Source organism: Canis aureus, chromosome 15, assembly GCF_053574225.1.
Source record: "Canis aureus isolate CA01 chromosome 15, VMU_Caureus_v.1.0, whole genome shotgun sequence".
In the NCBI taxonomy this organism is placed as follows: domain Eukaryota; kingdom Metazoa; phylum Chordata; class Mammalia; order Carnivora; family Canidae; genus Canis; species Canis aureus.
Window position 1 is genome coordinate 46,263,924 of NC_135625.1, and position 15,499 is coordinate 46,279,422.

The 15,499-nt window shown below is 47.1% G+C and overlaps 1 protein-coding gene across 4 annotated transcripts in view; it reads left to right on the plus strand.

Annotated features, from left to right (window-relative positions):
• PTPRN2 (protein tyrosine phosphatase receptor type N2) overlaps positions 1 to 15,499 on the plus strand; it is a 723,767-nt gene that overhangs the window by 134,714 nt on the left and 573,554 nt on the right. Inside the window, exons 2-3 of one of the 4 annotated variants that reach the window (XM_077849501.1) lie at positions 8,817 to 8,992; positions 10,860 to 10,973. The exons of the other annotated variants lie outside the window; for them this stretch is intronic. Of the exons in view, the coding sequence (XP_077705627.1) occupies positions 10,952 to 10,973 (22 nt within the window). The 5' untranslated portion in view covers positions 8,817 to 8,992; positions 10,860 to 10,951. The remainder of the gene's footprint in view (positions 1 to 8,816; positions 8,993 to 10,859; positions 10,974 to 15,499) is intronic. 4 annotated transcript variants of the gene reach the window in all.

The following is a 15,499-nucleotide window of genomic DNA, read 5'->3' on the forward strand; positions in this document are numbered from 1 at the left end:
GCCCTTGGGGGGAGGCCTGAGACCCATGGAGTTGTTGATGGGCCTTCCCTGGGTCTGGGCGCCTGTGAGCCCATGTCGTGTGCATAGCACCCTCAGGAGATGGGGCCATGGTCTTCCTGGGTCGCAGACTCCCTTACCCAGGGTCACACAGACACTGTCCAGGCTGGCTGTTCACCCCCCAGGAGCTCTGCCCTGACCTCCAGGGCAGCAAGAGAGCCTGTCCCCTTGGGCGGGGGGTGCGGGCAGCTGGAACTCTGCGGGGAATCCTGACCTTTGTGGGTGAGGCTGGAACCTTGGGGTGGTCCCGACCTCGGGCGGGGGCGGGGTGCCGACCTCTGGGAGAGCTCAGCTTCCAAGGGAGCCTTGACCCCAGAAGGCTCTTAAGCTCAGGGCATCTCCTCACCTTGGGCTCCTAGACGGGCAGCAGGAGCTGGGGGGTGGTTTTTCCACCCCGTTGACTGTTGGCTGAGTTTTCCAACATGAGGTACAGAGTGCTCTGAATGTCAGGGGAGTGAATCTGTGTTATCTCCTGACAGCAGCCCTTTTTAGCAGGGCGATCACATCTCAGGGACCAAGAGGGGCTCTCCTCAGGCTCCCTTGGGCCTGCACCTGGCATAGATCTGAGGGTGATGGCAGTGGGTGTCCAGGCAGCCTTGCTGTTCTGTTGGGGATGGGAGTGCATTGGGAGGGAGCAGCCAAGCGGCTAGGGACACCTGGGGGCTTGGCCCACACTCTTGGCAGCAGAGGAAGCTTGGCCTGCAGCAGGCTGACTGACTGCCGTGTCTTGCCCATGATCTTCTGATGCCTCGGTCCTTGGAGAATGCCCAACATCTGCCAACCTTGCATAAAAAGCAGTGCCTGTATTTTTAAGAATAATGAACTTCCTGGTACCAGATAGGATTGTTTTATTAACAGACAATACACTAATGAGTTGCTGGTCTTTTGGCCTGAAAATAGTGGCTTTTAGATGCTATTTAGAGTTGTTGACAAATGCGAGGTTCCTAACGGCTGCTATGGCAGGACACTGTGGGGGCCCCTGGGGTGTGAAGTGTGAGCCGACCCATTCATGGCCACACTTGCACATTCAGTGGCTGCAAACCACCGTTGCTGTTGACTGAGGTCTCGTGGGCACAGACCTAGCTGGAAGCTGCCCTGCCCTTGGCCTCGTGGTTCTGGGCATCTGGGCCTGGTCCCAGGCAGGCTCAGGGTTGAGGACATGTGGCGAGGGGTCGGGGAGCACATTCCTTACAGAGTACTCCTGCCAAGCTGCTCCAGCCCAACTTTGTGTAAGCCTAAGGAAGTGTAACCTTGAAACCCAAGCCTGTAAGAGGCTTTGTGGATGACTCAACCAGTTTGAAGTGGTTTCTTGAGGATGTCGAGGACTGGCATCAGCCTCCAGTATGAGGTCTGACTCCTGGCCCCTTGAGGGCAGTGCAAGCCTGGCAGGCTGCTCGATGGTGAGCACAGCAGCTGTGGCTTCTTATCCCATATGTGCTGTTTGGAGGAACGATGACAAGGGGTGACTTTTCAGGACATGGAAACCTCTCTGGGAAGGCGGAGCCATGAGAGACCCAGAGCCAAGAGAAGTACGGTTCTGATTTCAGGGTTATAACCATGGGCTTTCAGATGTCCTCATGCAGGGTTAGGAAGAAACAGCTCCCCCTCCCAATGGAAAAAGCTCCAAAGAAATGCAGGAGGCAAGAATAAAGTTGAGTTTTCATTGTAGTGTACATGTTGTTGGCTGGCTTACCACCAACTCCACAAACTACTGAGTGTTTGCTCTATGGAAAGGTTATGCTGAATGCTGTGGAAATCAAGGAGACAAATGCGGTCTCGGGAGAGCCCACAACAGTGAGGAGAAGATGGTCTTGTGTGTACGAGGACAGCCCAGGCTGCCAAATCGCTGAGGCATGACACCATGCAAATGGCTTCTCACACACATTCCTTGTCTCAAAGGCCCCACACCATCACGTGGGGACCTGATGACCCAGGATGGTCACATGCCTTTTCTGTACTCCGTGTGTCTCTTCTTAGAAGGACACAAGTCATTGCATCCTGGGCCCACCCTAAATCTAGGGTGGTTGCATCTTGAGATGCTTGACTAATACCAACTGCAAGCACCCTGCTTCCAAGTAAGGTCATGTTCTAAGGTTCTGATCGAACACAAATTTTGTGGGGACCCTATTCAACCCATCACAGGGCCCTCTTCCCAAAGGAGTAAAGAGCCACTGACATTTCTGTTCTCACTTTAGGTTTAAGGACACAGATACTTGGAGAGGATGGTCTTGCTCGGCGCCTTCAGCCTGTTTGGGAGCTTCTGCCATTTATTGTCCACAGTGCTTCCCAGGGCCGAGGAGCCCTTGCTGGAGCTGGAAGTCAGAGGGCATCTACTCCATCACTTCCGCTCTGTAGGAGTAGGGAAACTCGTTAGTCTAGGATTACCTGGCAGGACAGTGATGGAGTCTGGTGTTCTGATTTGTGCTTGTTTGATCCTGCTGCACCTTCTACCCCAGGGGACAACACCCATGTTCTCATCATTGTATTAGGGTGATGCTCTGATGTTGGGAAGTGAACTATAGAAAGAAGATGGCATGCTGGGCTGGAAGTGCCCCCCAGAACATGCCTGAAGGTGGGAGGGGTGGGCCAAGGTGATTTGGCAGTGGGCTGTGTTTTTCTTAAATGATGCTGGATGGGTAAGGTATCCAAAGACCTTGGCAGTCATCAGCAAAAGCACTCCAATTATGCTTGCAGCCTCTAGGGGAGGTCCAAGATGAAATTTGGATCCTGAACCTAGTCAGAAGACTGCTCAGGTGGGCATCTGGAGTGGTGGAAACCATGTAGACACGCTCCCCATCCTCAGGAAGCTCTGGGAAACTAGTGCATGGCATCTACTCAAAAAGGCAACAGCTTTCTTTCTTCTTAAAACTGGATTTTTTGACAGGCGATGTCAACACATTTTTCTCAGCTCTTGACTTCAGTTCTTAAAATATTTCTCAGATCCTGCAGGAAATGTTCTGAATGTCTGTACCTCTGCAAGGGCCCCTCTTTGTCCCCAGCACTGGCTTTGGAGGAGCCCTGAGCCATCAGCCGGCCAAGCCCCTGCCCTTGGGCAGGTGAGGAAAAACGCCAGCCAGATGTTACCTGTTCCTGAGACCTCCAGGGACGTCCTTGACTTTCTGTTCTGCTCAGCCAGAGGATTAACTTGTGACGCTTCCTAAACTCTTGTGCACAGCCTGGTCTCAAAGCTTGAACAGTTCCCTCTGGGCCTTTTCCAAAGTATGGAGGATGGCAGCAAGGGCAGCTGCAGGAGAACCTGCCTGACTTTGGTTGGTTTGGTTTTAGCTGTGAGCTGCCATTTTCTTTTGTGTGAACGATGGTCTGTGGCTGTCCCCACATTGCACCTGGATGAGGCCTCGGTCCTAAGGATGAGGGCTTGCTGTCAGCCTAACATGTGGCAGCAACTAGAGAACACATGCCTACCCTGCTGCCCATCCCCATCCAGCCCAGCCTGTGTCCAGCCTCCCACTGCTCAGAAAGGGAGAGCGCTGCCCACGGTCCCGCAGCTGAATCATGGCAGAAGCCAGCTAAGAAATGGAGCCCTGTGTGTGGTCTTCTCACACACCCAGGTGTCTCCTCCTAGGCCCTTTGGCAGGTTTTCTTTCTGATGACTCCTAGCCAGCAGTGCTCATAGCCATGGTGGGGACCATGTTAAACATATCTAAACAACGGGCAGGCACATGAACCCTCTCTGCAGGAATGATGGGCAGGCTCTGGTCAGTGCCCCTCTGTGGGGTGCCCCACAACACATCCCCTTCTCAGGTGTGGGTGACCTGTGTGGAGGTCGGCCAGTTTTTCTGCCTTGCTGGTGTGGCCCTGGTCATTTCTTCAGAAGCCACAGCAGTGCAAAGGTGCCAGGCCTGGCTGGAGGCAGAGCTTGGGTTTGAGTCATAGGTGCATCAGCCCCCAGCCTGGGTCAGCGGCCCTGGGTCAGGAAGAGGTGGAGTGTATGATCTGTGCATGTTTCTGCACTTACCTCACGTGCCTCACCAGGCCCAGGAATCCCTAATCATGGGCAGAGTGGCTGGTTTCCAGCTATGGATTTTGCCCGGCCAGTCCTGAAGATCTCCCATTTTCAAGAGTCCCTTTCACCATGCAGCAGGCCTGGGTGAGCCCTCACCTCTTCAGGGCCAGAGAGGTATTTTCAGGGCCACCACAGGTTTTGTTAACTCGAAAGGATTGTTGCTTGCAGAATGAATCTGGGGGGTAGGGGTTTGGAGGAGAAGCTGGTTGCTTACACATACCCTTTCCTTCATTTCCTGCCATTTCGTTGTCTTGGGAGTTGCATGAGCCAAGAGGAGTCGTCATGCCAGCACTAAGTGGAGTGATTCTCAGTTGCGTTAGTGAGGCAATGAGGCAAGATCCGAGTCTTTGGTTTTGTCATTTGTAGTTTTGCTCATTCTCAAATGCCTTCCAGGTGTCAGGTACCCTCTTGGTCTGTGTGGTGACCCTGACATCGCCATCCAGCCAGAGCTGCTGAGGGACCAGGCCAGACATCTCAGTCCTGACTGTGGACAGAGGATGTGGCCCTGGGCAGCACAGTAGCCAGCCGGTGGGCCACTGCTTCTTGAGGGAAGCAAGCTCTGCACACTGTCCAGAGATCAGGTGTTGGCCTGAGCACAGGCCAGTGTATGTGAGTGCAGAGGGTGGGCACTGAGATGAGGCCCGGCGGGTGGGAAGGAGAGTTTGAGTCAGGTGCTACCCCTGCAGGAGGCCTGGAGAATGGAAATAGTCCCCTGGGGCCAGAGAGTAAACCTAGGATGTTCATCCACTTGTGGAGATGCCACCCATTCACTGTAAGATGGGAATTCTGAGTAAGGATGTGTAACTTCTGAGCGCTGTGATAATTAAGACTGCATGGTGAGGGAGATAGGATGATTACCTTTTGATGCTTTTTTCTTTTTTACTTAGAGGGTAAAGTGATTGCTAGAATGGGTGGTGAATATGGAGATTACCTCTGTATCTTCTAAAATAACATTGTTAGAATTCCAAACTGTCTTTCGTATCTATAGGAATATACAAACAGATGTACATATTACTGAGGAAGTCCAGTGTTTATGCCAGCCGTATTTTATGTAAACATATTGGACTTTCGGGACACCTGCCCAGCTCAGTGGGTGGAGCGGGAGATGCTTGATCCCGGGGTTGTGAGTTTGAGCCCCACATTGGGTATAGAGATGACTTAAAATCTTAAACAAAACACAAAAAACACTTCTCACCTTTGATCAAAATCTGAAATTTTAATCTGACTCCCCTTCTTCCTCCATCTTTTATATTATCACCATAGTCAAACTGCAAAGACCTGGTTATATGTTCAAGTGTAGTTCAGCAAACATAGGGGAAACATTTATATTATGCAGTTACCTTTTCTTATCACTTAGACTTTTTTTGAGGCCACCGAATTACCCATTTTATTTAATTTTGACATATATAGTAATAAGTATCATTTTGCAGAAATAAGTAATAAATATCCACTTCCTCCCAATTTCACTCAAAAAGAGAAGAGCTTCCTGTAAGATGTTGATGAACAGGGTAGCCCGGGTGGCTCAGTGGTTTAGTGCCGCCTTTTAGCCCAGGGCGTGATCCTGGAGACCCGGGATCGAGTCTCACATCAGGCTCCCTGCATGGAGGCTGCTTCTCCCTCTGCCTCTCTCTCTGTGTCTCTCATGAATAAATAAGTAAAATCTTAAAAAAAAAAAAAAAAGATGCTGCTGAATGGTTTTCACAGAGGGGAGGCCTGTGGGCTCCTGCCCTCAGGGACTGATTGCTGCTGCTTTTTAAAATTCTATTTGAAGCGTTCCACTATGGAGGGAGCTACTCTAATCCAAGCTACCTTAACATGGTGTGGCCTAGGAAGAGGAAAATTGTGCTTTATTCCTTTCGTTTATTAAAATTAAAAATATGTATAAACATATTCTTATTAATTTTTTCATTATTTTATTAATATTTTATGATGCCTCTGATGGTATTTTGCTTTCAATCCCAAAGATACTGTAAGGATGTGTTTTGGTTTCAGCCTGGGAGTATTTCCATCTGGTGTAGAAGACCACCAGATGTCACTATAACTGAAAGAATAAAATCTCAGCGTGTTGGTGCCTTTGTCATTCTGTCTACGCATGTTTCTTTCCTGTTCCGACTTCTCAGGCAAGGAAGAGCTCTAGGGAGCATGCATACACGTCCTCATGGCCGCTAGTTTGTGGATGTTGTGGGAGACATCTTGCTTTCATGCTCTTGAAGGCTTGTTTCTTAATAAATGCATTGTGAATTTGTTCTCCGTTCCTCTCAGCAATGTGATATTTTAGGATCAAGGTTTTGTTGAACCATGAGCACTGGATCCCAGGTCAGGGTCATGGTGGGTGCTGTGCCTGGGCTCTTGGGGATCTTTGGTCTTACTCTGGGCCCAGGACCCAGAAGGTTGAGCTCGTCCCAAGTCTGAGAGCTCTGGGGGGCTGATGGGGAGGGCTGAGGGTGTGCACTTATGTGCTTTCTGGGGCAAGTGGCAGAGTGTTACCTGAGGGCAAGGACTTGTGCACTGTGTACTTTGTCCATTCTGTGTCTGTAACAGTGTCTGCAAAGTTGAGCAAAATCCCTTTGCCTAAAGTCCCGTCTGTGCCTTTCTGAAGCTTTGCTGTCCAGGGTGTCTGATAGCAGGCGACAGAGACAAACCTGTAACGGAAACAAAAACCAGGAATGTGGTCTACCTTTTTAAGATGGAAAGGAATACAGATTTGGTTGAGGTAAGAAAAGCTCATGCAGAGAATAGCAGATGCTGTAGAACTAGCTAAATCCTGCTTTGCAGCAGGGAGAATTGTGTAGGTAAAATACTGTTCATTAGAAAAACTCTTGAAAGTTGTTTGCTGCCTGCCAATTTTGGAGGCAAGCCCGCAGCACATTGAGTCTCAGGTAGGCAGGCGGGTGGCAAGAAGCATTCCCTAGAGGCCTGTCCTGGAGCTGCAAGCTTTTCAGGTGCTCTCAATAAGGAGACCTCAGCCCGTCGGAGTCAAGCCCAGAATGCTGGTTTGCAACCCAGTGAAAGATTTGGAGGTTTTACTCCAGGCCATGCAAACTGCAGCCACATCTGCTCAGCTCCCAGTGTCTGCTCTGCCGGAGGGACGTGGGACAGGCGCACCCCCAGAGAGAGGCCTCATGGCGCCCTTCTGGGCAGAGAATGCAGGGCCACAACATAGTGCCTTGCCGCTCGAACAGGGACAGGTCCCACTAGGTGGTCAGGGCAGCAGTGGGATGTTGGATGTCCTGCGGCAGAAACTCTGTGTAGGGAATACAGCCAACAGATGCCTGGAGCAGGGCCTCCTGGGGGGATCTGGACATGTCTTCATCCAAAACCTCAGGCCTGTCTGCTGCCCAGGGACAGTGGCAGCAGCATCAGCAGGTGCAGGAGGGACTCTTCCTTGGGAGACCGAAGATTATGGATTGTGTTCTGTCCTCGGGCCTGCTGTTGGGTATCATCGCTCTGATGGGATAAAGTACCTCTAGTGGTGGCTCCTGTGTGTGCTTTTGGCTCACAGCATTGCTTGTCCCAAGTTCTCCTTTGGTGACTCATCTTGACCTGCTTTGTAGAAACTCCCGTTTTATTTTTCATTGTGCTATTAGATATCTATGACTCTCCCAGCCCCAGTGTTGGGACATCGCATTTATAGTGAGTAAAACTGACGTTTAAAATCTTTGGTGGGATTTGCTTCAACGTGGATGGAACTGGAGGGTATTATGCTGAGTGAAGTAAGTCAATCGGAGAAGGACAAACAGTATATGTTCTCATTCATTTGGGGAATATAAATAATAGTGAAAGGGAATATAGGGGAAGGGAGAAGAAATGTGTGGGAAATATCAGAAAGGGAGACAGAACATAGAGACTCCTAACTCTGGGAAACGAACTAGGGGTGGTGGAAGGGGAGGAGGGCGGGGGGTGGGGGTGAGTGGGTGACGGGCACTGAGGGGGACACTTGACGGGATGAGCACTGGGTGTTATTCTGTATGTTGGTAAATTGAACACCAATAAAAACTTAATTTATTAAAAAAAAATCTTTGGCGGGGGGACGCCTGGGTGGCTCAGCGGTTTGGCGCCTGCCTTCGGCCCAGGCGTGATCCTGGAGACCTGAGATCGAGTCCCATGTTGGGCTCCCTGCATGGAGCCTGCTTCTCTCTTTCTGCCTCTCTCTCTGCCTGTGTCTCTGCCTCTCTCTCTGTGTCTCTCATGAATAAATAAAATCTTAAAAAAAAAAAATCTTTGGTGGGGGTGATAGTACACTCGGATTAAGTGATTTTTGTAAAATTGACTCTTCTTATTGTCCCAGTGGCACCTGTCATTCTGGAAGGTCTAGAGGACTGACATGATCAATTAGACGTAGGTCACTGTGGGCTCTCCCCCGTCCCTCCGGGTTTTGTTCTTGTTTTCCCATGTGTCTCGTCCATACTTCTCGGGCGTGTGCAGGAGTACTCACAAATGTGAAGTCACAGTGAACTTGGTGACTCTTACCTGCATTTTAAATGGTCTTACATTGATTAGTTGAATTGTTATGTTAACCTAAGAGGTAAGGCAAATACCTTTCAATTTGCTCCCTTTCAATTATTGTTGATTTTTTCTGAAGTTCATTGTCCTAGAATCAGAATTTCAGAACTGGGAGGATCCAAAAGATGTCTCAATTCTGTGGTTCCTGACCTGTTCCCATCGCCCACTGCTGTCACTCCAGGCCACCCGTAGGTGAATGTGTTGTGGTGAATAAACTCTCTCTCTCTCTCAGGAGTTTGAGCCTCATAGGAGCTTGCTGTGGCCACAGGTTCTCAGAACTGCTGCCCGGGAGAGCCCAGTCTGTCTGCGTGTTGCCGTCCGTCCTCGTGCACAACCAGGCAGGAGGGGGCTCTTCTTGGTCATGCTGCTGTCGGGCTGTCATGCTGGAATTACTTTTTTAAAAAACTGGTATGAAAAAGGAAATTCCCTAACAGGTGTTTTTGTGTAATTTGTTTTGTTAGCACAAAAGGCTGCTTCCCCTGGTTTGCTTGGGAGGCCCTTTGAGCACCATTGCTGGGCAGGCCTGTTCCTGTTATGGGCCTGGATGTGGGTTCTGCCCTGCTTTGCCTCCTCTGTGCACACTGTGAAGGCACCACAATGTCTTCATGGGAGAGGCTTTACCAAAACCTCTGAACAGCCTTCCCAGAAAGGGGCAGAATGCCTGTCTTGTCTGCCTCGGGTAGGGTGCATGTAGAACATTCTGGATCATGGCAAACATGTCAGGGACAGAGTAGCAGGAATCTTGGTGACCCCACATATTTGATGGAGATGCTTGAAATCAGGACTGGTGTAAAAGGACAGATGTGTCTAATAAACAACTTTGACTGCTCTTCAGTTTTTCTGGGTGATACGCTATTAGGGGCTATAGTGTGTCTCCCTCCAAATTTTACATTTTGAAATCTTCACTCCCAGTACCTCAGAATGTGACCTTATCTGGAAATAGGGTCATTGCAAATACAGTCAGTTAAGATGAGGTCAGTAAGGCAGACCCTGATCCAAATATGACTGATGTCCTTCTGGAAAGGGGCCACTTGGATGCAGAGACAGACACAGAGGGATAACGATATGAGGATACAGGTAGAAACAGCTTACTCTGCACCAAGCAGAGCAGCCTCTCCAGAAAGCAGCCCTGCTGACACCTTGGCTGGGACTTCCAACCTCCAGGACTGGGAGAAATAAATTTCTCCTGTTCTGAGCCCTACTGCCTGGGACTTTGTCATTGCACCCCAGGGAACTAACACCAGCACTAGCTCTTGAGCTGAGATTTAGCCCCTGGTCTATTTTGGGATGTCAGCTTACCTTCTTGCTTCTCTCCCAGCTGCCTTTGGGTCTCTGACCTCAGATGGTCACCTTTTCTCACTAGCTCCTTGCCTTCCTGTCCTACACCCAGAAAAACTCAGCTTTCCACTTGAGTGGGGAAAAAAATACTCACTTAGTTTTGGTCCAAAAGCATCTCTTTTATTTTTTATTTTTTTGAAAGTCTGTGCAACCATTCTTAAAGTGACAAGAGGAGGCAAAATCAGTGAAGTTCCCTTGGAAGCAGAATTAATGGCCTGACAAGGTTGCCACATCCATCCTGTGGTGTTGGGAGCTAATCTCTGAGAATTTTAAAGTAGATACACACAGAGTCATGTGTTTTGGAAGGAAAGAGAAGTTGCAGATGAGGCTGCAAGGCCAGCCCTGGAATCTCCCCGGCATCCTTTGACACTGGATATGAGGTTGTGTGGGCCTTGAAAACATGGGAGTGGGGAAGCCTGGCTTTTCTTTCAAGTCACAAGCTGTGACGTGGCACCAGGAAAAGGCAGCGGCCACCTGTGTCCTAACACATACTTCATGTCTGGCTGGTGAAGACCTGAAGGCCCCATGCTGGGACCCAGAGGGGAGAACCATGGATAATCCACTTAAATGCTGGGTCTTGAGAAAACCCTCAAGTTTGCCTATTTCTTGTTTGGTGAAGGACTCCCCATTTCTTTCTTTTCTTCAATTACTGCAAACCCTGAAATTAACCCAGAATCTGCAGCCATCAAGAGAAGATACTAGTGGGTGGCATACTGTAATTTGATGAAAGGAACACTTCCCCTTCCACACTTTTAAAACTGGAATTTGGACATATCACGTGTTTCATCTCTCCAGTGGCCCATGCATGATCGCATGATGCATGTAGTCTTCTGTATAACAGAGCGTCCACATGTGTGCACGTCCGCCTGGCTGGCAGAGATGTGGGGTGGAAGGGGTAAGTTCCCTCTTTCCACCTGTAATTATCTTTCTGCTTCAGATGGCACCTTGGCGCTAGTGCTGCACATGCTGAATACACTTGGAGGGTTGAAATGAAAAAGGCATCCGTCATGATACCCTCCTGGGAAGCTGATGGGATGGAGACTACAACAAGGTAATTGGGTTGCAAGAGGAGCATCTGGTTTTCTGCCTCTTTGCAATAACTGTAGAGGTAGTCAGATGGGAAAGGAATTTGGAGGTGAATAAACAACCGGTGCTCTGAATTATACTCTTGCTCAATCACCTGAAACTTACAGGAGGAAGAATGGGAACTCTGGCATGCTCTACCCCATGTACAGCCTGAGACACAACCAACCGCACTGCTGGCTGGGCTCTCAGACTGGAGGCCAGGCCATCAATCCACTGTGCATGAAGCCTTGGAAAGGAATTTTATCTTTTGTTTTGCATGGTTTTTCAGCCAACCTGAATTTGGCCATGAGATAGTAAGGTGTATCGTAGAAAATGGCACTAATGGCAGGCAGTCACCTGAAGATCGTATTTTAGTTCTCTTGTGAAGGATAATTACTTATTATCTCAGGAAGGACCTTGTACTATAATTATATCTGCAATTACAAGATGTGAAAATTCCAACTAATTTTCTAACAGCCCTACTTGCAAAGTGTCATTGCGAAGACACCCGTGCCTGGGAAGTTCAGGCCCGTTGTTGTTCTCTGTTGGCCCCCATAATGCCGAGGGAGTGGTAGTTTAGGCCAAGTAAGGGGAGATTACAGTTATTACAAGACTGGGGATCGCTAATATCTATCCACAAAACACTAAATCACATAATCTCTAATTACATGCAAATATTGTCTAGGGCTATTCAGTAGTAAGTCTGAGAATCCTTGGAGAAGTCCAAGCTCAGTTGAGGAGATAGTTTTACAAAAAGCAGGCAGAAGGGTTCTGGGAAGATGACAGAGCAGGAAGCACCAGGTAGATGCCTCGTACCTGGACAACAGCTGCACTGGTAACTCTGGAGTCTACTGAAGGCTTGGACTTCCAGGGGAAGCCTTGGACAGTAAATTGGGGTTAATTTTGGTCAGTTTCAGCTAAATTTCAGTTTAGTGCAGGAGCAGCTACCTGTCTCCCACCCTCAGTCCCTGGCAGGCAGCTGTGAACGCATTCTGGAAACATTTGCACGTGGCTTGTGCAAGCCGGGGTGGGTAAAAATGCTTTCAAATACTGAGTGTATGTGTTCTAATGACTGATTCTGCTTCTGATCACAATTCTGCAGATAAGGAGGGGGTGGCCACTCTTGCACCTCCCTCTGTTCCAAGTCCCTCCCCCTCCAGCTTGTGACTTACACGGGTTTTAAAGGGCCAGTGCCCCACTTTTACTCCCTTCACCTGTCACTTTTCACCTTTTGAGAGACAGACATTAAGGGCTAGAACATTAGAAAACAAGACATATATGGGGAAAATATATTATACCTTTGGCTGATCCTTGGCACAGAGATAGCCCACAACAATAAAAAACCCAAAAACTATAACAAAAAAGTAACAAAGTCCAGTGAGTCTTGGGGAAGGAGAACATGATTTCAATAATTACCACATTATTAGATTCAGATGTCCAGTGTTCAACAACAACAATGATGGCAACAACAAAATCACAAGACATACAAAGAAACAGGAGCGTATGGCCATTTCAAAGGAAAAAAGATAACTTAGCAGAAATTCCCTGAAAAAGGTCTAATGGTAGATCTATTAGATAAAGGATTTAAAGCAACTGTCTTAATGGAAGATGCTTAAAGAACTTAAAGGAAGATGTGGAAAAAAGGAAAATGATGTGTGAACAAAATGGAACTTTCAAAAAGAGATAGAAAACATAAAAAGAAATTATGGAGCTGAAAAGCACAGTAACTGCAGTGAGCATTTTACTATAGGAATTCAAAGGCTGATCTGAACAGCCAGAAGAAAGAAACAGTGATTGTGAAGGCAGGACAATGATAATTACTGAATCTGAGGAACAGCAGGAAAAACATTTGAGGAAGAGTGAACAAGCCTAAGGGACTTGTAAGAATCTAGGGAGACCACTGTGAGAATACCAGTAGAAGACAGAAGGGCAGAGAGAATATCTGAAGAAATAATGGCTTAAAAATCCCTAAATTTGATGAAATACATAAATATAAATGTACAAGGTCAATAAACTCCTAAGTAAGATGAACTCCAAGAAATCCACACTAAGACCATTATCATCTAACAGTGAAACAACACAAAAAGTGAATCTTGAAAGCAGCAAAAAAAGAAGCAAACTGTTGCATATAAGGGATTGTCAATAAGCCTATCAGCAAATTTCTCCTCAGAAACTCTAGAGGCCAGAAGACTGTGGGCCCATTTATTCAACATCCTGACTGAAAACAGCTGTCTACCAGAGTTCTATATTCTTTTTTTCTGTATATATATTTTTTATTGGAGTTCGATTTGCCAACATATAGCATAACACCCATTGCTCATCCCATCAAGTGCCTCCCTCAGTGCCCGTCACCCAGTCACCCCAACCCCCCACTCACCTCCCTTTCCACCACCCCTTGTTCGTTTCCCAGAGCTAGGAGTCTCTCATGTTCTGTCACCCTCACCGATATTTCCTACTCATTTTCTCTCCTTTCCTCTTTAATCCCTTTCACTATTTTTTATATTCCCCATATGAATGAAACCATGTAATGTTTTTCCTCCTCCGATTGACTTACTTCACTCAGCATCATACCCTCCAGGTTCTATCCATGTTGAAGCAAATGGTGGATATTCATCGTTTCTAATGGCTGAGTAATATTCCATTGTATACAGAGACCACATCTTTATCCATTCATCTGTCGATGGACACCGAGGCTCCTTCCACAGTGTGGCTATTGTGGACATTGCTGCTAGAAACATTGGGGGTGAAGGTGTCTTGGTCTTTCACTGCATCTGTATCTTTGGGGTAAATCCCCAGCAGTGCAATTGCTGGGTCATAGGGTAGCTCTATTTTTAACTCTTTGAGGAACCTCCACACAATTTTCCAGAGTGGCTGCACAGTTCACATTCCCACCAACAGTGCAAGAGGGATCCCCTTTCTCCACATCCTCTCTGACATTTATTGTTTCCTGTCTTGTTAATTTTGACCATTCTCATTGGTGTGAGGTGGTATCTCCTTGTGGTTTTGATTGGTATTTCCCTGATGGCAAGTGATGCTGAGCATTTTCTCATGTGCTTGTTGGCCATGTGTGTGTCTTTGGTGAAATTTCTTTTCATGTCTTTTGTCCATTTCATGACTGGATTGTCTGTTTCTTTGCTGTTGATGTTAATAAGTTATTTATAGATCTTGGATACTAGCCCTTTATCTGATAGGTCATTTGCAAATATCTTCTCCCATTCTGTAGGTTGTCTTTTAGTTTTGTTGACTGTTTATTTTGTTGTGCAGAAGCTTATTCTCTTAAGTCCCAATAGTTTATTTATGCTTTTGTTTCCTTTGCCTTCATAGATGTATCTTACAAGAAGTTGCTGTGGCCAAGTTCAAGGAGGGTGTTGGCTGTGTTCTCCTCTAGGATTTTGATGGATTCTTGTCTCACATTTAGATCTTTCATCCATTTTGAGTTTATCTTTGTGTATGGTGTAAGAGAGTGGTCTAGTTTCATTCTTCTGCATGTGGATGTCCAATTTTCCCAGCACCATTTATTGAAGAGACTGTCCTTTTTCCAGTGGATAGTCTTTCCTGCTTTGTCGAATATTAGTTGGCCATAGAATTGAGGGCCCATTCCTAGGTTCTCTGTTCTGTTCCATTGATCTATGTGTCTGTTTTTGTGCCAGTACCACACTGTCTTGATGACCACAGCTTTGTAGTATAACCTGAAATCTGGCATTGTGATGCCCCCAGATATGGTTTTCTTTTTCAATATTCCTTAGGCTATTTGGGTCTTTTCTGATTCCACACAAATCTTAACATGATTTGTTCCAACTCTCTGAAGAAAGTCCATGGTATTTTGATAGGGATTGCATTGAACATGTAAATTGCCTTGGGTAGCATTGACATTTTCACAATATTAATTCTGCCAATCCATGAACATGGAATATTTTTCCATCTCTTTGTGTCTTCCTCAATGTCTTTCAGAACTTTCCTGTAGTTTTTAGGGTATAGATCCTTTACCTCTTTGGTTAGGTTCATTCCTAGGTATCTTATGCTTTTGGGTGCAATTGTAAATGGGATCGACTCCTTAATTTCTCTTTCTTCAGTCTCATTGTTAGTGTATAGAAACGCCACTGTATTGTATTGATTTTGTATCCTGCCACACTGCTGAATGGCTGTATAAGTTCTAGCAATCTTGGGGTGGAGTATATTGGGTTTCCTATGTACAGTATCATGTCATCTGCAGAGGGAGAGTTTGACTTCTTCTTTGCCAATTTGAATGCCTTTAATGTCTTTTTGTTGTCTGATTGCTGAGGCTAGGACTTCTAATACTATGTTGAATAGCAGTGGTGAGAGCGGACATCCTTGTCATGTTCCTGATCTTAGGGGAAAGACTCTCAGTGTTTCCCCATTGGGAGTGATATTTGCTGTGGGCTTTTCATAGATGGCTTTTAAGATGCTGAGGAATGTTCCCTCTATCCCTAGACTCTGAAGAATTTTGATCAGGAATGGATACTGTATTTTGTCAAATGCTTTCTCTGCATC